Source organism: Heloderma suspectum, chromosome 2, assembly GCF_057233095.1.
Source record: "Heloderma suspectum isolate Gila_16-S chromosome 2, 16-S_ref, whole genome shotgun sequence".
Taxonomy (NCBI): domain Eukaryota; kingdom Metazoa; phylum Chordata; class Lepidosauria; order Squamata; family Helodermatidae; genus Heloderma; species Heloderma suspectum.
This window is the reverse complement of record NC_139459.1, coordinates 14,712,598-14,737,030: the sequence shown is the minus strand read 5'-3', so window position 1 is coordinate 14,737,030 and position 24,433 is coordinate 14,712,598. Positions and strand designations below refer to the sequence as shown.

At 45.0% G+C, this 24,433-nt stretch overlaps 1 protein-coding gene across 8 annotated transcripts in view; it reads left to right on the top strand.

Annotated features, from left to right (window-relative positions):
• The window catches only part of PIAS2 (protein inhibitor of activated STAT 2), a 55,002-nt gene that overhangs the window by 19,676 nt on the left and 10,893 nt on the right, over positions 1–24,433 (top strand). For 7 of the 8 annotated variants that reach the window (XM_084832865.1, XM_084832863.1, XM_084832867.1 and 4 more), the window contains 6 exons: positions 226–360; positions 579–684; positions 1,748–1,821; positions 3,203–3,363; positions 5,451–5,584; positions 10,180–10,348. In XM_084832865.1, the coding sequence (XP_084688991.1) occupies positions 226–360; positions 579–684; positions 1,748–1,821; positions 3,203–3,363; positions 5,451–5,584; positions 10,180–10,348 (779 nt within the window). Of the gene's footprint in view, positions 1–225; positions 361–578; positions 685–1,747; positions 1,822–3,202; positions 3,364–5,450; positions 5,585–10,179; positions 10,402–24,433 lie in introns of those variants that run through there. The other variant, XM_084832868.1, reaches the window with a different exon arrangement.

The window sequence follows — 24,433 nt, the reverse complement described above, 5'->3', positions numbered from 1 at the left end:
CAGGGAACTTCTTTTAAAAAGTGATGTGGCCCTTTCTTCCCTCCTCAAAGCTGTTTTAAGTAACTAAGGCTGCAGTCTTCTACACACTTACCTGAGAATAAGTTGTAGTGAACTCAGTGGGGCTTACTTTTGAATAGATTTGTGTAGGATTGCACTGTCATGCTGCAGTCTTCTGCATTCATACTTAGAAATAAGCCATATTACTTTTGTTCCTATGCTTTTCAGGGATATGCTCCGCCACCTAAAAATGGGATTGAGCAAAAGAGACCTGGACGCCCCTTGAATATTACATCTTTAGTCAGGCTATCCTCCGCAGTGCCAAACCAGATTTCTATTTCCTGGGCATCTGAAATTGGAAAGGTAAATTGAAAGCTCTTTGTATGCTACAAAATGTCGTCATGTAAAAGAATACAGAATTGTGTTGGATAAAAAGCAGAAGTAACATATTCATGAAATACTCTTTCTAGCTTTTGTTTAACTTGCTATGATGTCCTCTGTGTCTGTTGTAAATAAAGATTTTTTAATTCTCTGTGATATCTTGGGACCTTCTCATTCTGTCATAACATTCCCCCCTGTAGAATTACTCGATGTCTGTCTACCTTGTACGCCAGCTCACTTCAGCAATGTTGTTACAGAGGCTAAAAATGAAAGGTATTCGAAACCCTGATCATTCCCGGGCACTAAGTGAGTAGAGTGATACTTGTGTTTTTCTTTCAGTGACCTGTTCATAATGTGCTCTAGGTTTCTCCAGTGTAATTACTCCAATAAAAGAAGTTAGGAACATAAGAAGAGCCATGTTGGATCACATCAAGGTCCATCTAGTCCAGCATTCTGTTCCCACAGTGGCCAACCAGATGCCCATGGGAAACCCACAAACAGAACAAGAGTGCAACAGCACCCTCCTGCTCAAGTTAGGTGCCTCCTCATCAGAGTAGTTCTTGAAGTCCCATGTGACTAAACTTGAGAAGGACCAGAATATTGTCAGAACTTGGGAGAAAATGTTAAGGATGCTGGGAGCTTAGTCCATCAACTTTTGGAGGGCCACAGGTTCCCTACCTTTGTTACTGACTTGATGTTAGAAATGTATTCTCAGTGGGAAACCAGTAGTGTAGGTGATGGTGGTACAGCACCTGCATTCCCCGCCCCCACTGTGCCCACCAGACCTTTTGCCACCAACACCACTCCAGATTATCCTCCTTCTCATCTTCCCTTTTGTTCCCTGTCGCTATTACTTGCTGCACTTCCCAACAAATGCATTTTACTGCCGTTGCTCCTTCTGTTACTACGTGTGTGTGTGTGCGAGTAGGAGAGAATGAAGAGGGATGAGTGGGTGTTTTATGCATTTTATATGTTTTATAAATTTTATGTTATATTTTATACAATTTTGAATAAATAAAATCTTCCAAACCTTAACCACTTGGGTGCGCGTCGCCTTGCCAATCACATACGGCCATACACGGCCAATTTTGTTTTGGCGCCCATGGCACCCTCAAAATTCCACATGTGCCCACAAAGGTAGTTTACCCCTGCAGTATTAAATTTGTGTGGTTGGTCTTCAAAAGTGCTGTAGCATAAAACTTTGCAGTTTTATCAAATTTCTTGTTTTATGTTGGATTTACAAATAGATGAAATAAGTAGTCGATGAACTTCTCTGAAGTGGTTGAGTAACCAGATTGGCATTTTATTTTACTAAGACAGTAATTCTATTTTCTAATCTTCTCTCTCCCCCTCCCTCTCCCAATAATAGTTAAAGAAAAACTTACAGCTGACCCAGACAGTGAAATTGCCACCACCAGTCTGCGGGTATCACTGATGTGTCCTGTAAGTAAAGCTGGAGAAACAGGGAAATCCTTTGTTTTGGTTAAGCTTACTTGGTCGGTGGGCTCTGCAAATAAGCATGTCAGTAATTGTGTATGCCGAGTTACTATAGTTAGCATATTTATGTGCAGTTCGGGTTTTTAGGGTGGAACTGAAAGCCCCCTAAAATATTAAGAGAAGGTTGATAAAATATTACTACATCTCATTTCAATGAAGTCTAGAATTGTCCTTTATGTGTACGATAACAAACTTCTACCAAAAAAAAAATTCTAGATGGGAGGAACCATAGTCCTGTGATAGACATGCTTTGTATATAAACGGTCTTGGGTTCATTCCCTAGCATTTTCAGCTAAAAATGATCTTATTATTTAGAGTACTTTTATTCCGCTCCTCAGCCAGAAAAGCTCCTGGAAGAGCTTACAAATAATCAGTAAAAGAAGACAGTCCTTGCCCACAGGCTTACAATCTAAAAGACACAAGATACAAGGAAAAGGGAATAGGGAGGGGAAACGAAGTCTTTCAACAGAGCTGGTAGAATAGCTCCACCCCCCAGCACAGCCTACTGGAATGGCTGCTGGTGGTGACAATTGAGGGAAGAAGAGCCTTCATGGGGGTGGTCTTCAGCAGGGCTGGTGGAATGGCCCTACTTCCCCCTCTTGGGTAGCCAGGCTGGAAATCAACTCTGGAAGCTGGTTCTAGTCAGAGTAGTCAATACTGGGCTAGATGAAGCAGTGTTCTGACTCTGTATAAGGCAGTTTCATATGTTTATAAGCCTGTACTGCTAATTTAGATGTCAAAAGTTCTTTGTCTCTGTTACTGAGAGCCTCCCTAAGACATTTGAGTCACTCAAACGCATTGTTGGAAGGATTCTAGTTGACCACATTTCTAGTGTGCTGTCACAGCCTCCACTGACAGAATGCTTCTCTGATTAGGTCTGTGGAGTATACAAGCCTCTGATCTACACATGCACCCTATTGTTTTACAGTGCTATCAGAGGTATATGTGGCATTTTATACAACACTTCTTCCTGATGGAAGGTCTTATAACTGAAACCTTCCTCCCCCTAAGTCTCATGGATCAGATGTGGGAGGCAATGTGATTGCTGGGCAGGAGTGCTGTAACTTGGGTGGAGATGGATCAAAAAGGAGTTTGCACCTTCCCTAGGAAGCCTGTCCATCCACGCTGTAGGTTTTGGGTACGTGAGGATCTCTGCTTTAAGCTTTTGCGGGCAAAACCTTCTCTTGTCTTGTGTGGTGTTATTTTTTTTTTTAAATAAGCCCATCTGGTTCCATTCTCTGACAATGGATTTCCCCCCTTTTTCCATTACCAACTCTGCCTCTCCCCACTATCACTTCTTACTGTCTCTACCTGACCTGGTCTCCAGCTGGGGAAAATGAGGCTGACAATTCCCTGCCGTGCTGGTACATGTACCCACCTGCAGTGCTTTGATGCTGCTCTCTATCTACAAATGAATGAAAAGAAACCTACCTGGATATGTCCTGTGTGTGACAAGAAAGCTGCATATGAGAGTCTCATCTTAGATGGGTAAGAAAAGAATGTAATACCTTGCTTTTGGGAGATAGCTGTCATCTTAGAACGGTAAAAGTAGTTGCTGAATTTGAGCTATTTAATCAAGGAACTAGCATTGTATATTTCCAGAAACATTCTACTGATTTAAAGCGATAAAAGGGCTAGTGCCCAGATCTGAAACTTGTTAGGTAGTTTGAAGCTGGGGACTTAAGTGATCACCAGCATTATATTTATATGGGCCCAGTGTTGTATTGTGACAAAAGGTTTTATAACCTTTTATATTACCAACCAGTTTCTAAGGCTACAGGCCTGGCGTGAATCTTTGTTTGCTCCATACTGAAGTCTGTGAGTGGCTTTATGTGATTGTGAGATGACATGCACTTAACATATGAGTGTAGAACCACATGGATCCTCATCCTATGATTTGGTTCCACAGTGTCAGGCTCCCCAATCCCCCCAGCGCACACGCTCAGGCAATCTGACACTGGACACCCAAATCAGTGAGATTTCTTTATTGCAGGAAATCCCATGGCAAAAGCTTAATGGTTACACTCTTCAGAAATCATATAGCTGATGGTCAGTTGCTATAGGCTCTATGTAATTCCAGAACAGTCCAAAGCTAAACACTACTACCGTGACTGAGATCCTCATCAACATGGTTTCCCGTTGTCATTCTCCACAGTTCTGAACTCAAGGGAAGGGACTCTGGATTCCTGGGTACCTAACCCAGGCAATCCTTTTACGAGGTTCCAACCCCGGACATGGAAAGGGAATGATTCCTGGAATGAACCCATCAGGCAATCAAGGGATAATGTCTGGAAGGGCTTAAACAAGCCACACCCATAGAGAGTCCAACTTTGAATCTTTTGTTGATAACTCCAGGCTACATGGTCAAGGCCTATCCAGATCAAAGGAAGGGTAAACCCAGACACGCAGGGAGTTCAGTTCCACCTCTTTCGCATTGGTAACTCCACACTGCATGCGTCCAGGCAGAGGAAAGTCCAAAAGTTGTAGAACAAACCCAGCCTGCCAGAACGCTGAGCTGATGTCAAACAGACACATACAATCCACAGCAACAAGAGTTGAAGTCTATGAAAAGCCTCGCAGTACTTTTCATGGCAAGTCCTTAACAATCCAAAGTTCCAGTTCACGTGCAGAGTGCCTCCAAAAGCCCAGACAATGATAGATCCAAACAAAGAAGGCTTCGGGCAATGAAGACGAGATGTTCCTAGCAAAGGCTCTTCACCGTTGCATCAGCTTAAAAGGGAAGGTGTGACTATAAGACACCCCCTCCAGATCCCTTGACAGACAAGGGCCTTTCAGCAAGGTCCCTGTCTAAACAGGGTGTCACTGCTCAGCCCTCCAGCAGTGACGCTTCAACCTGGGCAACCCTTCTGCAAACCCCACCCCACCTCTGTCAGGTTCTCACAGACAGCTTCCAGCCTCCCTGCCTGCCAAGGCCAGACCAGCAGGTGGACAGGGAATTGGTGACTCCCCCTGGTTCTGCTCCAAGAACACCAACAGAGATAAGCTCACACCAGTTCTGACATTCTAGAGGCTGAATGCGCGCAAGCCCTTCAAAGCTACCTCTACTCAAATCTTAGCTATAACCTACAAGGCCCGCTGCAGTGCTGAAGCCGGGCCCTGACACACAGCCCACGATCAGAATTCATATTGAACCTTGTGGAATTCAAGGATTCACATGGGACTTTAAAAAGTGTAGTAATATTAACCTGGTTTCAAGGTATTGGTCATAAAGTACAAGTACAAAATATCAAACGTGTAAATGTCTACAAGGGTATCTTAATAAATCCTATTCATAAAAATTCACCCTATGTAACTAGTTCTGATAAAATAAGCATTAGGTCAAACCTGTATACCTGCCAGCCTGAAAACACTGCAGTCCACTACCAGTGTCCAGTCCCAGAATGCATGCTGGTAGGATGTAATACCAGCTGGTAAGTAGTACCTCACAGTAGTAGTAGCCACTGGAATGAGGAGAGGATACTTTAGCTCCTTTTAGATGGGAAGCATCTTTGAAAGGCACTATCAGCATAATTAATGGAGGCAAACTAATAAACATATTTAATACTATTTTCCAGGCTCTTTATGGAAATTCTAAATGAATGTTCGGATGTAGATGAGATCAAATTCCAGGAGGATGGTTCGTGGTGCCCTATGAGGCCAAAGAAAGAAGCTTTGAAAGTAGTTGGCCCACAGTGCACCAAAATAGAAAGTAAGTAACTTGAGGCTTGGGCCATGAAACACTTTTCTTTGTTGGCATGTGAAAGTATCCAGGCTGGGCTTTTTTTCCACCTACCTGCTGAAGAGGCAGGGTGACTTGGGTTTTTTTATATACTTCTGCCTCCCTGGAGTAAGCTCCTCAAGTTCCTTCCCTGCCTTGTTCAGGAGCCCAACACACATTTTTGTCGTGCCCCGTCCCTGTTCCCGGAGAACAAATCTGTGCCAGGCCTTTCAAATATCCTTTAACCTGCTTACCCTTTGTCATTCTTGCCTCTTAGTTTTATGCTCTGACTCTTTCATGAGGTTCCTTCTTGTTTTAAAAACCAAAGAAATCTCCACTTTCATTTTTTCTTCTCTCCTTCGAATCTTGGCTTCTCATGGCATCAACAGAGAAGCATTCTGGAATGAAGCCTGCAAAAAAAGTTGTGTGCCCAAAACATCAGACTTGTTTGCTCTGCCAAACCACAAAGGGAACTCCCAACTTGCACAATCCTCAAACGACCCAGCAAAAGAGCTGAAAAGACCGGCGTTCCATCTCCAGTCAACTCAGTGGCAAACTGGCATCTAAGGGCAGTGTCTCACTGACAGCTCCACCAAAGAATCCAGGCTTCCTTCTGGCCTCCCACAGGTTGGAGTAGAGCAACACCCCCATCAGCAGCACCCGCATTCAGGTTTTTCCAGTCCCAGTAGACAACTTCCAGCCCATCTGCAGTTCTCCCTGGCAAAGTGAAGGTATTCAGCTCGCAGGCCACCAGATGGCAACAGAGGGTAATCTATACAATCCCAATGGCTCCTGTATGGCAGTAGGGATACATTTGTTAGAAAGCAACTCCACAACCTTCCAAGATCTGCTTCCCATCAGGAAAGCCCAGCATCTGAGACTTGTATCTGACCAGAATGATGCAATTTCCCATTTCTCTGCATCTTCCCTCAATGCTCTATTCATTCAGAGAGTTGAGGCTACAATGAATGGTATTCTTGAACAGCTGCATAAAAGCAGAACAACAAAGCACACCCATAAAAGGGGCAGGACTCCTTTCCTCCTCCTGAATCTCCCCACCCCAAGGGGAAAAAGAGATTAAAATTGGGGCCCTGGCATGAACACCCCAAGACTCCCCATGTACCTCTCACTCAGATGCCTCTGATGGAATCTCCTGATCACCACGTGGTGACATCAGGCTGAATTCTCTGTAGTAAATCTGAAGAATTCTATGATAATTAGTTTACTCCACCTCTGGACACTGTCTAGTATAGATCAAACAGTGCATTGCACTGAGTAAAAATGGTTTAGAATCCCCCCTCCCCTCAGATGAGGAAGGAGCAGTCAGATCAGGACTCTTATCACAGAGAAATCACCATTTTCTAGGCTCCTCTACAGTGAAAACCTCTTACCTCTCTTTTATCCCAGGTTTGCAGGTGCCTCCCCAGGATCCTGCTCTATTGTCAAAGGGTACCTCAATCTTCTCAGTCCAAACCACTTCAGTGTGTTTTCCTCCCCCTCTCCCCATCCTTCAGTGAGGTAATAAAGTCAGAATGGGTAACCCCGCTGAACAGTAAACTAGCAAATCACATAGCCCATAAGTATGACCCTCTTTAACAATCTGCAATGCATGACCTTTAGATTCCACTAGTAGATGCCCCTGTCACATCCTTAGAGATTTGGAAAAAAAACTTTCAGACGTGGTCTTATGAAAAGGCCATGAGGCTGCTGCCCTGGCAATCGGAGCCAACTTAGTTTTTTCCCAGAGCCTCAATCCTCTGGCTTGAGGACTTCCTAGAAGACTGAAGCCCAGGTTCCGCAAAATTACACAGACCCCTCCTGAAATTGTCAAAAGCCTCTGCTTTCATGGCAGATGCTACCTTTGGTTCCGTCTGATTTTCATCTAGAGTTATGGCTGCCAATATTGTTGTTAGTTGCTGTATTTGGCTTAAGCATTGGAACATAAGATGCAGTATCCAGATCCAATCTAATAACAGGTCCATTCAAAGAATTCCATCAATATATCTGCTCAGAGATAATAGTTGAGACGCAGGACAAACATAAGTCAATGCCACGCTGTCAAAAAAGGGAGGATCGCAGACAATCCAGGGCTACATATAATTCCTTTCATCCACAGAGGGCCTCCCTTCATTCTACAAAGCAACTTGGAAAGCCTTCTCTGGTTGAAGTAAAAGAAAAGATTAACCACAGAACAGCAGGCCTCGGGGAACTACTGCCACTCCTAAAGTCAGACCTACAAATGGGGCTCAAGCCTAACACTAAGAGGGCAGATCTCATCAGTTTGGTAAACTAGGATCCAGATCAGTAGGCATATATCCACATCTTTGGCTATTCCTCCATGGAACATCCTAATCAACCCTCCAGTGGACCACAGACTCCCTTCTTGGAAACTGCACACAGTACTCGAGGAGCTCTACTGACGCCCCCATTCAAGCTGCTTAAATGGGAGGTGCTAAGGCTGCTTTCCCTCAAGGTGGCTTTCCTGGTGAAAATAATGTCCACTTGTAGGGTTTCAGAGCTAAAAAATCGCTCTGTCAGAGACCAGTTGTGTGTTTTTTCTAAGGACAAAGTGATCCTTACAAACAAGACCCCTTCTTCATACCATGTAGGCAAGAAGGTATTGTGCACATATAAAGTTAACCCCTTATTCCAGAGATCTTGGGAATCCATTCTTCCTTCTATTCCAAAACTTGAGAGCCTACTAAACCCCTCTGGAACAAATTGGATGTGCGCAGAGCTCTTAAAATATTAAGTCAACACACAGTGTTCGGACAATTGAACATTGTTTTGTTTTCCTTTACCCTGTGTCCGTGGGGAAATAAGTTATCCACTTCCACCATTGCTAGGTAGATGAAGGTGTATATTGCTGTAGCAAATCAAACACAGCACAACTATTTTCCGCATCTTGGAACATTCCACCAAGGCTGTGGCTACCTCAGCAGCCTGTCAACAAAGATTCTGTCTGCTTGGGTGCCCCTGGTCCTCTGCAAATACATTCCTGAAGCATCGCAAGCCAAACACCTATACCTCCGCAGAGGCAGCTTCTGAGAAGAGAGCGTTACAAAACATATTCCCTCTGTTACGAAGCAGCCACTCATCTCACTCAGGCTATTGCACTGCTTTTTCATATCCCAGCTTTTTTCATATTCTCCCACAGTGACAAAGGAATGTTAGTACTTACCATAAGGTTTCTTATTGTTGGTGTGTGGAGGGCATCCAGTAGCTCTTAATCCTTTTCATGAACTACATACAGACCTGTATCATGGTCCAGAGACACCAAATACTCCCCAAGAAGTTGCCCCTCTCTGCCTTGCCTATTTTCTGGATAACCATGGAGTTTCTGGCTTGTATCATAAGCTTATCCATAGTACAGAACTGGGAGGGATTTACTCCAGAAGACCGTGACTAAATTACATGATTTCTGCCTCTTGAGCAAGTAGGAGTAAAAGCTTGGCCTGGTACCTTCCACACACCAACAAAAAAGAAATCTTCATAGTAAATACCAATCTTTCTCCCTACATGGTCCTAGCCTGGGATGCTGGGGTGCTCTCAGCTCCATCCACTAGGAGGCAGAATTCTTCAAATGAAGGAAGACTTGGCTGAATACCTGGAGTAGGAGGTCCTTCCCACTTCCTCTCTAAGGCCAGTCTTCTCATGCCTCCATAGTGAATGAGTAGTTTTCTTTACAACTGCTCATTAACTGAAGAAAGTCAAAAAAGGAAGAAGGGAAGAGGCATTGGTAGGCTGTAGAGGGCAAGAGTGCAGGTTCTGGGCTTTGAGCGTGGAATTTGCAGCTTCTCCTGCCACATTGCCTGTCACAGAAGAAAGGATAAGTTGGGTCCACAGATTCTGCCCCAGTCTTTATTCTCCTGTCCTCAGGGGATCAGATCTTGAAACAACGCTGTATTTTTCAACATGAGAAGACCTTCTCTTAGAGCAGGGGTGCATAACCTTTTTGGTCCTGAAGGCCACATGGAATGTCAGTTGGGGCCAAGGGCCTCACACGCATGTGTGCGCACATATACACACACACATAAATACACTTTTACCCCGTACACATGCATACGCATATTCATTTACTCTCCCTCGAAACCTGGAAGCAGTGCTAGTTTCTGGAGTGTCCTCTGGGAAACAGGCCACAGCTGCAGCGATTAAGTGATCGTTTTGGTCATACATGGGCACAGATAACACCTTGGGCTATATGCAGACCATGGGTTGTACAGCCCTGCCTGAAAGAGAGAAGCAGGGTAACAACTTTGTTCGAGCACAGTTTGACCACAAGCCTGCCATAGGGGGTACCATGCTTACCTTTGAAAGGAGTTACGGTTACAAAGCACTTTGAACTTTGTAAAGCAAACCTGTGGTCCTACAGATGTTGGACACACACTCCCATCAACCCCAGCCAGCATAGCCAGGAGTGCTGAGAATCGGAGTCCAGCAACATCTGGACGGCTGCAGGTTCCCTGCCCCTGTTGTAAAGTTCAGTAGAGATATTTACTCAGACTACCATCAGAAGTAGACATCACTCTCTTCTCCAAGACAGGAGTTGCTGTAGCTGTTTTCTCCATTGGTTGTGCACCTTACAGGTTCCACCATGGTCAGCAAGCCATGCTCCATGCCCATCGGTGAGGTCAGCAAGAAGAAAGTTGATGTCATTGATCTTACTGTTGAGAGCTCATCTGATGAAGAGGAAGATGCGCCTCCCAAAAGGAAATGCATATATATGTCTGACACACAAGCAAGTCCCACCAAAGGGTTTGTTGATTTTTAAATGAATAAATGTTGTCTGTCCTTGCTCATTGGTCGGTCCAAATGTCAGGTCTTCATTTCTTCAGACTGGGTTTTCAGAATCCCAAGGGAGTTGACACAGTTCCATATCGCAAGAAGTGAGAAGGAAGGGAAGGGAAGTTATTCAGGCCATACATGAATTCGACAGTAGTTGCATGGGCCATTTTGATAATAACTTTGTGGCAGATTAAACAGGAAGTGTGAGGCTTCCGCTGCATTTCAATCATATCTGAAATATCTGTTACTCCTCCATGTTGGGCACTCTCTAACTAGTGGACTACTATTAGTTGAGGAGGGGCTGTAGCTTGATGTTGGAACTACTGCTTTGTATACAAAAGGTCCTGGGTTCAATTCCCCACCTTATTGTAAGAACATCATAAGAGCCCTGCTGGATCAGACCAAAGGTCCATCTAGTCCAGCATCCCGTTTCCTAGAATGGCTAACCAGATGTCTCTGAGAAGCCCAGAGGCAAGGCATGAAGGCAAGGCATGAAGTGTTCCTGGCCACTGTGTGTGCGCAACTGTTCAGTGGCAGCCCTCCTAGTAAAAGAACCTTGGGCAGCACTGGAGGAGCTGAGAAATACCTCTGCCTGAAACCATGGAGAGCCACTGCTGGTTAGAGTAGACAGTACTGAGTAGATGGATCGACGCTCTGTCTGGGTATAAGGCAGTTTATTGTGCTCATATATCCTAAGAAACATATCTAAATTTCAAAGATTCATTGCCAGACCAATGAATTCATGCCAGACCAACTGTATCTCTTTTTTTGGCAGAGCAACTAGTTTAGTGGATCATGGGAATGCTGTGGACGTAGTATATCTTGATTTCAACAAAGCATTTGACAAGATTTCCCATTATATCCTTGTTGAAAAGATGGTAAAATATGGGTTAGACACTCCTACTGTTAGGTAAATTAACAGTTGGTTAAGCAGCCTACTCAGACTCTGCATCCTCCTGGAGGGTGGTCTCTAGCGGAATGCCACAGGGCTCTGTCCTAGGCCCTGGGCTGTTCAGCACTTCTATAAATGACCTGAATGAGACTGTAGAAGGGTTGCTTATCAAATTTGGAGGTGACCAAGGCTAGCAGGGATAGCCGATGCCTAAAAGATTTGGGCTCAAGGCTCAAAAGGATCTAGACAGCCTGGAACACTGGGCCAAATCTAACAATATGACATTCAACCGAGATAAATTTGAAGTCTTGCATTTAGATACAAAGAAAGTTTATGTAAGATACCATGGGGACCCTCCAGCCCAGACTGGGATGGCCTAACTCTCCAGCCTCCCTCTTCCCACCAAACACCCCACCATTTTCTTGGACTTGCAATTTGTGCAGCATCTATTTGCAGAAGGGGTCCTCCAACAGGCTGCACCCACAACTACCTTCCCAATAGCCTCCATCCGTGTGACTAATGAATCCTCCCGCAGCCCCCCTGGTCAAGATAATGCCTTAATTGCCACCTGTGATGTAACCCTCCCTCAGGTCTGTCTGCCTCTGCTTTGGGACAGCTGTCCTCACTGTCCCATGAGTTTCAGCTCCTAAATTCACCAGGTAAAAGAGACACCCAGTATACCTAATTGGTTCCCTTTACCCAATCAGAAGTACCCAGGCAATATGAATACTATTGGTGGCACATAAAGGTGAACAAGACATGTGATTTTATGATTTAAAAACAAAACTTTATTTAATACAAGAGATATTATCCATATAATTTAATCACTCAGTTCTCGGCCTTACCCTGCCTACTCTACTCCTTCTAACTCCTGTTCCCACAACTTCACTATCTAGATGTAACTTCATTAAACCCTAAGGCCCTGTCTGCCCAACTGTCTGCTCCTGCCTTTTATAAACTCAGTCTCCCCGCACACACGTGCACGCACGCACGCGTGCCCCTCCCACCTTTCACTCACTCACTGTTGTTGTTCAGTTGTTAAGTCGTGTTCGCCTCTTCGTGACCCCATGGACCATAGCATGCCAGGCCTTCCTGTCCTCCGCTCTCTCCCAGAGTGTGCTCAAGTTCATATTCATTGCATCGGTGATGCTTTCTAGCCATCTCATCCTCTGCTGTCCCCTTCTCCTGTTGCCTTCAATCTTTCCCAGCATCAGGGTCTTTTCCAGGGAGTTTTCTCTTCGCATTAGGTGGCCAAAATATTTGAGCTTCAGCTTCAGTATCTGTCCTTCCAATGAGCACTCAGGGTTGATTTCCTTTAGGATTGACTGATTTGACCTCCTTGCAGTCCAGGGGACTCGTAAGAGTCTTCTCCAGCACCACAGTTCGAAAGCATCGATTCTTCGGCACTCAGCCTTCCTTATAGTCCAGCTCTCACAGCCATACGTTACTACTGGGAAAACCATAGCTTTGATTATACGAACCTTTGTCGGCAAGGTGATGTCTCTGCTTCTTACTATGCTGTCTAGGTTTGCCATAGCTTTCCTCCCAAGGAGCAAGCGTCTTTTAATTTCATGGCTACAGTCACCATCTGTGGTGATCTTGGAGCCCAAGAAAATAAAACCTGTCACTGCTTCCATTTCTTCCCCTTCTATATGCCAGGAAGTGATGGGGCCAGATGCCATGATCTTTGTTTTTTTGATGTTGAGTTTCAAACCAGCTTTTGCACTCTCCACTTTCACCCTCAACAAGAGGCTCTTTAGATCCTCTTCGCTTTCTGCCATTAGGGTGGTATTGTCTGTGTATCTGAGGTTGTTGATAATTCTCCCAGCCATCTTAATTCCGACCTGTGATTCATCCAACTCGGCGTTTCTCATGATGTACTCTGCATATAAGTTAAATAAGCAGGGCGACAATATGCAGCCTTGACGTACTCCTTTCCCAATTTTGAACCAATCGGTTGTTCCATGTCCGGTTCTTACTGTTGCTTCTTGACCCTTGTACAGGTTTCTTAGGAGACAGGTAAAGTGGTCTGGTACTCCCATCTCTTGAAGAATTTCCCACAGTTTGTTGTGATCCACACAATCGAAGGCTTTAGCGTAGACAATGAAGCAGAAATAGACGTTTTTCTGGAATTCTCTTGCTTTCCCCATGATCCAGCGAATGTTGATGATTTGATCTCTAGCTCCTCTGCCTCTTCGAAACCCAGCTTGTACTTCCGGTAGTTCTCAGTTCACATACTGCTGAAGCCTAGCTTGTAGGATTTTGAGCATCACCTTGCTGGCATGTGAAATGAGCGCAATTGTACGGTAGTTTGAACGCTCTTTGGCATTGCCCTTCTTTGGAATTGGAATGTAAACTGACTTTTTCCAGACTTGTGGCCACTATCGAGTGTTCCAAATGTGTTGGCATATTGAGTGCAGCACTTTAACAGCATCATCTTTTAGGATTTTGAATAGCTCAGCTGGAATACTGTCATCTCCGCTAGCTTTGTTGTTAGTAATGCTTCCTAAGGCCCACTTGACTTCACTCTCTAGGATGTGCGGCTCAAGTTCAGTGACCGCACTATAATGGCTATCAGGGACATTCAGATCTTTCCTGTATAGTTCTTCAGTGTATTCTTTCCACCTCTTCTTAATCTCATCTGCTTCTGTTGGGTCCCTGCCTTCTTTGTCCTTTATCATGCCCGTCTTTGCACAAAACGTTCCCTTGAGATCTCCGATTTTCTTGAAGAGATCTCTAGTCTTTCCCATTCTGTTGTTTTCCTCAATTTCTTTGCATTGTTCATTTAAGAAGGCCTTCTTGTCTCTCCTTGCTATCCTCTGGAAATCTGTATTCAGTTGGATATATCCTCCCCTTTCTCCCTTGCTTTTCGCTTCCCTTCTTTCCTCAGCCACTTGTAAAGCCTCATCAGACAGCCACTTGGCTTTCTTGCATTTCTTTTTCTTTGGGATGGCTTTAGTTGCTGAGTCCTGAACAGTGTTACGGACCTCCGTCCATAGTTCCTCAGGCGCTCTGTCTATCAGGTCTAATCCCTTAAATCTGTTCCTCACCTCCACTGTATATTCATCAGGGATATGATTTAGGTCATACCTGAATGGTTTAGTGGTTTTCCCTGCGTTCTTCAATTTCAGCTGAAATTTTGCAATAAGAAGCTCATGATCTGAGCCACAGTCAGCTCCTGGTCTTGTTTTTACTGACTGTATGGAGCTTCTCCATCTTTGGATGCAAAGGACATAATGTGATTTCGATATTGACCATCTGGTGATGTCCATGTGTAGAGTCGCCTCTTGTGCTGTTGGAAAAGAGTGTTTGCTATGATCAGCGTGTTCTCTTGGCAAAACTCTATTAGCCTTTACCCTGCTTTGTTTTGTACACCAAGGCCATGCTTGCCTGTTATCCCGCTGATTTCTTGACTTCCTACTTTAGCATTCCAATCCCCTATGATGAAGAGGACATTTTTTTTTGGTGTTAGTTCTAGAAGGTGTTGTAGGTCTTCATAGAACCCATCAACCTCAGCTTCTTCGGCCTCAGTGGTTGGGGCATAGACCTGAATTACTGTGATGTTGAATGGTTTGCCTTGGATTCGTACTGAGATCATTCTGTCGTTTTTGAGATTGTACCCCAGTACTGCTTTTCCCACCCCTTTGTTGACTATGAGTGCTACTCCATTTCTTCTAAGGGATTCTTGCCCACAGTAGTAGATATAATGGTCACCTGAATTAAATTCGCCCTTGCTTGTCCATTTTAGTTCGCTGATACCCAAGATGTCGATGTTCAATCTTGCCATCTCATGTTTGACCACCTCCAGCTTACCTTGAGTCATTGATCTTACATTCCAGGTTCCTAAACAATATTGTTCTTTACAGCATTGGACTTTCTTTTCACCACCAGACACATCCACAGCTGAGTGTCCTTTCGGCTTTGGCCCAGCCGCTTCACTCTTTCTGGCACTACTTGGAAATACCCTCTGCTCTTCCCCAGTAGTATATTGGACACCTTCCGACTTGAGGGGCTCATCTTCCGGCGTCATATCTTTTAGCCTTGTGATATGTTCCATGGGGTTTTCTTGGCAAGAATATTGGAGTGGGTTGCCATTTCCTTCTCCGCATTTTGCCAGAACTCTCCGTCATGACCTGTCTGTCTTGGGTGGCCCTGCACGGCATAGCTTATGGCTTCACTGAGTTGCGCAAGCCCCTTCGCCACAACAAGGCAGTGATCCATGAAGGGGCACTCACTCACCTCCAAACAGTTAACCCTAACTTACCTAGGTTCTATTTAACACAGCAAACACATATAAATATTAATACAGACTCCACATGGCAAGCATTGTGATTTTGTTGCACCATCATATAACAGGCTATCAGATAGGAGTTCGCTCACCTTCCAAGCCACAAAGAGGCGGTTGAGAAACACATAAGTGGGTTTGGGAGCCTTCCTCTTCAGATTCCTTCTCTTTCTTAGGCTGCAAAGAGCCTAAAACAAAGCAATTTCAAGTTCTTCGTGGTCTCTGTGCATCACACGTATGCGCTCTGTGCCTGTGCTGAACCTCGCTCGGGAAACTTCTAAAGCTGAGGAACATTTTTGGTGGGAACCCTCCCCCACTGTCCAGTGTGAACATTCCAGCGTGTTCCCACCCGTTCCCCCAGTTCTCTTTCAGTTGCCTAGCTGGTGGCCTCTATGGGATCTTCATCCATAATTAGAGAGCGTTTTAGTACTTTGCACTATTGCTGAGGACTTTGTTTTTTTTCTTTTTCTGCTTATTTTAATTTTCTTTTCTTCGTTATCTTAAAAAAAAAGTTTGGCTTCCTCCTTTTTTCGTTATTTGTGACAAGCTGCGGCCTTTGCAGCGTATGGCCTCAAAGGCTCCTTTCTGCAAATGTGTGAAATGTGGGAGCAAATTGTCTCCAACTGATCCTCACTCCCTCTGTCTTTTTTGTTTGGGAGAGGCACATCCACCCAAGGCTTGTTCGCTCTGCCGGTCCTTTACTAAGCAGGTGAGGCGAAACCGGTCAGATAGACTGAAAGTGGAGCTTTGGAGGCAAGGCTTACTGGCAGTGGATTCTAAGAAATCGACCGACTCTCATGTAAAGGAGAAGGTGGCAACCACTATGTTTTTGTCCAACCCCTCCTCCCCGCAGTCTTCGGTCCCTGTTGCGGATCGAGTATATCTGCCGACTCTAGGACGCTCACTAACTATCGTTAGCGAAGAAGCTTTCTAAAAAGACTGAAGATCCAAGATCTGGATGAGAAAGCTTAAAAAAACAAAGCAAAAGAAACATTGCTAAATCTTCAAAAGCAAAGGTTCCAATACCACCATTACTGAACTCTGATCCAAACAATACCAAACGCCCCTATACTGGAGCCAGTCTCTGCAGCTTCAGAGGGCGAAATTGTTGAACTGTCTTCACCCCCACATCTCGGAATCGAGGAATCTCTCCAACTCGAGAGCATCAGCCTGCGTCTTCTTTGCTGGATGATACTTCTCAGCGTTGAGACCAAAGGATTTCACCATCTCGCGATCGACAGCCTCATTCTCCATTTGCAGAGCCTAGACCAAGACATCGATTCCATTCCCCTGAGTCCCTCAGATCGCTGAATGCAGACCGTTGGTACGGGCACCAATACAGGGAGAGGGCCCAATCTCCACAGCGGGACTGGGATTGATGCTCTGAATGGTCTTTCCCACCTCAGGTTATACCCTCGATGACTAGCATTGTTCTCAGGATCAAGAAAATTATTATGATTGCACCAGATACCTTGGAGCAACCTCTGCTCCGTACCAGCCTTTTCTGTCACCAACTTTATCTCACCCTCCAACATTGAATGGATTTCTTCCACCATTGCTTGTGCCTCTTCACTCATCATCTTTAATAAGGAGCCAACTGGCATCAAAGAACAAATCACCTCAGTTGCATGGGATGCAGTTACCAGATTGTCCATTACCATCTTCTGCCACAGTACCAGCAGACTCTACGTCGGTTGCGGTGCATAGACCATCACCGCCTCATAATTTGGCTGATGACTACCAATCCAGCTCATCACTGTATTCATCTATACCTCATTCCATCTCCTCTCTGGACGATATTGCTGGAAACCAAGAGGGAGCATCACCCTCTGAGGACATGTTCCATTTCTCAGAGCAAGTCAGTAGAATGGCTGAGTCTCTGGGGATTGATGTTCAACAACTGGAGCAACACATCCAAGATCCAGTTTTCGATGCTGTCCATACTGAATCATCAAAACCGGTGGCGGCAGTTCCTTTTCTCCTGACTCTCCTTCAAACAGTACAATAATTGTAGAAGGCCCCGTCTTCAATGACACCCTCTTCAGAAAGGCCCAAGTCCTTGTACCATGTCCAAGAGAAGGACACAGCCTTTTAATATTCACATCCATGTCCCAATTCCATAATTGTTGAGTCGGTGCAGGGACAATCACAAACGGTCCATGCATCACCTGTGGACAAAGAAGGTAGAAGATTGGATCTGTTGGGTCGACGGATGTACTCATCAGCTAACTATCAGGCCGTGATGGCTCAGTACCAGTTTTTCCTCTGTGGAAAAAATGGACTCACTTTGTGCATATCTCCCAGATGACCAAAGAGATGTGGCTAGAGTTTTTCATGCGGAAGCTGTCAAACTTCCAAGACAGCAGATCAGTACCTCCCACCACAAAGCAACCGGCATGAAATCCATGGTCAGAGCAGTCATGCTCAGGAGGCATGCCTGGTTACGATCTGCTGGCTTGACTCCTGAGGCCCATTCCAGAATAGAGGACCTGCCATTTGATGGTGAGGGGCTGTTCAACATCTGAATATATGGATTCTGTACAAAAGGCAAAAACAACTGCCAGAAAAATGGGTCTGGGGCCTTAATACCAGCAGCAACCCTACAGACCTTGCAAGTGGTTCCGCTAGCAGCAGCCGTACTCCACCAAACAATCATTTGACCATTACCCTCAGTACCAGCCACCCCAACAACAGAGGAAGCAAACTCCCTCCTCTAAGTACTTCCACGGGTGTGGAAGGAATGACCCTGCCTTCAAGTGTCAGCTTTAACTTCCTAATACTCTCTGTGTATGATCTCCCCAGTCAGCCCTTTTTCGGCTCCATACTTGCTCAGTTCCTTTCAACCTGGAATGCAATAATAACAGACAGTTGGGTGTTAAATATAATCAGTCGGGGGATACAAAATAGAGTTCCATACCCTTCCCGCACTGGGGACTGTTCGGGTGATGCCCCCATCAGAGACCTTACTTCTAGAGACGACGACTGTGCTCCAAAAAGGAGCAATTCAGAGAGTTCTGCCATACCAAACAGAGAACGGCTTTTTCTCCCAGTATTTTACAGTACCGAAATGGTATGGAGGACTCCGCCCGATCCTAGATTTAAGGAATCTGAACAAATTCGTTACCCCCAGAAAGTTCAGAATGACCACATTGGCATTGATCCTTCCCCTCCTCTGGAAGGATGTTTGATTTGCAGCCGTAGACCTGAAGGACACATATTTTCATATAGCAATCACAGCTGCCCACCAGAAATTTCTGAGATTCATCATCAGAACCGACATGTTCCAGTTCTGAGTCCTACCTTTCGGATTAGCAACCCCTCCAAGAGTCTTTACAAAGTGCATGGCAGTTTTGTGTGTGTACCTTCGATTTCAGGGCATTGAAGTCTACCCTTACCTGGACGACTGGCTCCTTGTCTCAGATTCCAAAGACTACCTGCATTGTGCCATCGAGATTGTTCTGATCCTTCTGGGAGCCTTAGGCCTATATGTGAACAAAGAAAAGTCAACCTTAAGGCCATCTCAAAACCTCAAAGTTTTAGGGGCACTAGTGGATTCAACAGTTGCACGTGCTTACCTTCCTCAACAGGACAAGTTAATTATCCTAGGAAATACCCTTTATTCTCGGTGGCTAGTCCCTTCTCATATGATTCAAACGCTCCTGGGACATATGGCAGTTACGATCACAGTTTACATTGGGCAAGGCTTCAGATGTGACCATTGCAAAAGTGGCTGCTCTGGAACTTCAGTTCCACCACTGATACTCGACGCTGTCGATTAAAAATTCCAGAAAGGTAGCCAACTCCCTGTTGTGGTGGATGCAGCCCCACAACCTGTGTCAAGGCGCTCCTTTTGTCCAACCATCCCCTACACGGATATTAACAACAGACGCTTCTCTCTCGGGATGGGGGGCGCACTGTGGCCTGCTCCGAATCCAAAGGACATGGTCTGGAGTGGAGACACAGTATCACATTCATTTCTTGGAATTCCTTGCAGTCTGGAAGGTGATGCGTGCCTTTGAGACTTACCTACAAGGAAGGCATGTACAAATCCTTACCAACAGTACAGCTGCGCTTTGGCATATCAAGAAACAAGGGGGCACACACTCCTCCAAGCTCATGGACCTAACAGTGGACATGTTCGATTGGGCAATTCAGCTGAACATCATTTTGAGAACTCTTCTCATTGCAGGAGAGGACAATGTTTTAACAGATGCTCTAAGCTGTTTGTATCAACCTTACCATGAGTGGCAAATGTCCCCGACCATCATACGTCCCCTATTTTGGAGTTGGGGTCACCCAATGACAGACTTGTTTGCAACTCCATCGAATGCGATTTGCACGAGGTTCTCCACAAGAGTGGGGATTGGCCCATTGTCACTGGGCAATGCTTTCCAACTCCAGTGGCAAGAGGAGCTGTTCTACCTCTTTCCTCCATTCCCACTCCTCTTGAGGACCCTCCAGAAATGGACAGAAGATGTGACGGTTTGCATCTTGATCGCCTCTTGGTGGCCAAGAGAGTCATGGTTCATGACTCTACTTTGCCTATCCAATGAAGAATTTCTACGAGAATCCCACAGATCCCAGACCTAATCTCTTGGGATCAAGGCAAGATCCAGCACCTGGACACATTGAAACTCACAGCCTGGAGAATCTGCGAGTAACCCTGTTCAGATTCTATTAGGAGTCCAAACTGTCTTAGATGTGGCCAGGAAACCTGTCATACAGTAGTCTTATGCTGCTAAATGGTCTTATTTTACAAAGGTTGCAGAAGTTCAGGGTTTTAATCCACTCACAGGATCAATTGAAAATGTTTTTTTTTAATTCCTTCACCACTTGCTCCAGAAAGGGTTGAAGCTTTCATCCATAAGGATTTATTTAGCCTTTTGCCTTATTGAGGACAAGTACAAGGGCTTTCACTCTTTACACATCATACTACCCATTGGTTTTTGTGAGGGGTAAAGAATTTGGCACTTCCGGTGAAGAACTCTGATGCCTCAATGGAGCTGCTCCATTGTCTTGCATGCTGTGCTCTCAAAAGCTTTTGAGCCTGTGGCTACAGCGAACCTCCATCTATTGTGTTGGAAAGTTGCCTTTTTAGTTGCTATCACTTCCTCCATGCATGTTAGTGAAATTTGTGCTCTGAGAGTTGATCATCCCTATCTGATTTTCCACAAAGACAAAATTGATCTGAGACCGAATGTTGATTTTTTACCAGAGGTGGTCTCAGATTTCCATGTCAATCAATCTATTTCACTGCCGCCTTTTTCCCCATAGTCATCTTCTGAACTGGAGAGCAAGCTGCATGCTCTGGATGTGAACAGGGCATTGGCTTTTTATAGATCAAGAACAGCATCCTTTCGTAAAACACAATGACTTTTTGTTTGCTACGGGGTCTTCCTGTGTCATCTCAAAGGCTAGCCTCATTGATAGTACAAACAATTTGTTTAGCCTATGAGCTGTCAGGAGCGCCTGTCTCACATCCGGGCCCATTTGACACAAGAGGTTGCCACATCTACAGCCTTTGGCAAAGGTGTTCCATTGTTGGGCTTATGTAAAATAGCAACATGATTGAAACCCTCGCTGTTTGTAAAGCACTACAAACTGGATGTCAAAGCACGTTCAGATTGTGCCTTTGGCCAAGCCATGCTGTCACTGATCTTATAGCGAGACACCTACCCACCTCCGGTTAGTGAGCCTGTTAATCACCGATATATGTGATGCACAGAGTCCATGAAGAAGGAAGGCAGGTTCCTTACTTGTGCCTGTAGTTCTTCAAGTGGTCATCTGTGCATCACACAATCCACCGACACTCCCCACTTTGGTGTCAATGTCGATTTTGATGTTGGTACTGAGGTGTGTGTTTTCCCTTGGATCCAGGGCCACAGTAGGCAGTCTCAAGGAACTGAGGGAACAGGCAGAAACCCGCTGGGATATGGACAGTGGGGGAAGGTTCCCGCCAAAAACATTCCTCAGCTTTAGAAGATTCCCGAATGAGGTTCAGCGTAGGTGCAGAGCCCATGTGTGTTATGCACAGGTAACCACTCGAAGAACTACAGTAACAGGTAAGCAACCTGCCTTGACTAAGTGCTCTAAGAGCCATAAGCCAACTGTCCAACCTACAGCAGAACTCTGTTCTTGAGCAAGCTCTGCACCAGAGTCTCCCAATCCCTGGGACGTGACTGTGGGTAATCATAGCAATCCTAAGATTGCTTCCACAGATTCTCCCCAGGTACAGGAGCTATCCAAAGAAGGAGGGGAATGGTCTGTCCTAGACCTTACCAAGGAACCCTCTTATACTTGTCTGTTTTAATAATGATTCCCACCCCCCTTGTCTAAGGCTATGGTTTCATTAGGACTCCACTCTAACACACAGGAATCATCTAAACCAGCTTCTCATGGGGGTGCACTTTATCCTGTCACTTCATCCTTTCCTTTCTCAGAGGGAAAGAGGCTCCTCTATCGCTACTCTTTCTTTAGCTTGGCTAGGACAGAACTGGAAGATGGGAGCCGCAGAGGCCAGGACCAAGGCAAAGATGTTGGTCACATGCTCCTTGCCTTGTCCTGGCCAGTGGGAGGAGATCACCCAATGTGTATACAAAACCAGCATTGAACTTCACGAAGGGTGATCAACTTCGCATTTTCAGAGTCGGCCTACAGACAGATCAAATCCCACTATGGGTTTAGGAGTTAGGAAATTGGTGCTTTAGGTGTTCCTGAGATAATGTTTCCCTCTACAAGTGCACTCATAGCTCCATGTGTCAAAATGGAGACAATGGAAAGTAGTCTCCCCTGACCAGATTGCTGCTTTATCCCCACCATTAGCAGCAGTAAAGCAGTGATTCGGATTGCTACAAAGTTGCAGGTAAAGCCACCTCCCCACCCTAGCAACCTCTGAAGACTGTTTTACCACTGTCATTCATGCCACAGCTTTTTGGGCAGTGGTTTTCATGATGACAGCTGTGGGTCTTGGCGGGCTGCACAACAGGGCTTTAAATTATATCAAGAATAGCATATTGCAGGCATCTGTAAGACTTTGATTGTCAAGCACTTTGAACAACCAGTGGACAAAACAAACCTGTTAAGCAAAAGAGAGATTTAAAATTACAAGTAAGCTGTAGATTACTTTGAAGATTCCTAAAGCGGAAAAGGTGGTTCAGGTCTCAGAATCATTCTATTGCAACTGGTAGTTTTCTGGTCAGATAGCTGCCATACCTGTTTAGCTTGGAAACAAAAAGAGTCTGTGGCACCTTAGAGACTAACAGTGTTTTATTACTAAGGCATGAGGTTTCATGGGCTAAGCCCACTTTGTCAGATGCAGGAATGGACAGAAACAAGATGGAAAGGTCGGTTACAGGCAGGTAGAAAACAAACACTCCATTTCAGTTTAAAGAGACATCTACAATATTAAAGAAAGTGAACTACAAGATGGGACTTGGACTCTACAGACCATAATGACTAAGCCATTTGGTTGATCTGTTCAAGCCAAGTTCCAAGGTGTTATACTTAACAATGAATGTCAGCTCTGAGGTCTCACGCTGAATTCTGTCCCTAAAGTTTCTCTGTTGTAAGACAGCCACTTTGAGGTCTGTGTTTGAGATTTTCTTTAACTTGGAGCAACTCAACACATGATGGTTGTCTGAATTATTACCATATAAATTAATTTTGTAGCTGCAAAGGGGGCTGGATTCTCTTTTGTCTTTGATTCAGCAGCTCACTTTCTAGCTTTCCTATTTATCATGAATTGTAACTGTGGAACAGAAGCCCCAGATCGTTCATTGGGTCTCTAGTGCTGGCATGGTTTCTTGAAGCCAGCCCAGAAGAATGGGGCTGTGACATGGGGCTGCCTTTCCATACCTAGTTTCTTTTATTAAGTCTCCTTTTTGAGATAGCCGGTTTGCTGAAACTGGGCCAAGTATCTTTCCCTTAATTAACAGCTGGCCCCTTTCTCTGTCCATCCTAATAAGGAGCAGGTGTGTGCTCACTGTATGCATGATTTGCACTTGATTGGCAAGTCCTGTGTGTCTGTGTCTGACTCCTTTGTCCTCCTCCTTTGGCTACCCCTGATAAAAAGGGGGTGAATTCCTTTTCTTTTGAGACCAGGGGTCCTTGGATAGCCAGATGCATTATTGTTCCAGACCCTGGCTTCTCTCCCAGGAAGGGGGTAGAGGCATAGACGTATGAGGCCTTCTCCAGTGACTGTCATGGAGGAGTAACTTTGAAGCTAGTTAGACTGAAGATATAGTTTTACTTTCCTGTTTTATGTATCCTCTGTTTTCCTGTTGTCTCAATACCCCCCCCCCCCAATCTAGATGGGAAATGTGGATTAAAGATTTCCGAACAAGATCCAGGAGGGAGGTTTTCTTTCCTCACGTTGCCTAACCACTCAGTAACACTACCAAAGCATTTGGGTCTGGACTTTGGGAGGGGCGTTGCTACTTGGGTGGCTCAAATGGGCGCCCATACTGGCACAGTGGCTATGAAGAGGTCTGTTGGTATTAGCTAATCCTTACAGGCTTTCATCTTGCCATTTGTCGATAAGTATCTCTTAACAGAGGCACACAAAGTTAATTCATCTCACCTTGATTAAGACACAATTTCTTAGTCCTCACAAAACCTTTTCTATCCTTTTTGGCTTCAGTTAGAATGCGGTTGTGCCATATGAAACTTGGATTTAAATTTTTAAGTACCTGGTGAGCCTCTCCCACACAGCTGGGTTATTGCCTCATTTCCATCCCTTTCTAGGCTGACTGTAATGGCTGCTCTTGACACGGCCAACATCACACCTTGCAAAAAGGCAGTATTTTCATTCACATGTCAGTTGGTCCTTCCTCTGAATGTAGAACGGAATTATTCTGAATACTAGAAGAGTCCCTTCCAT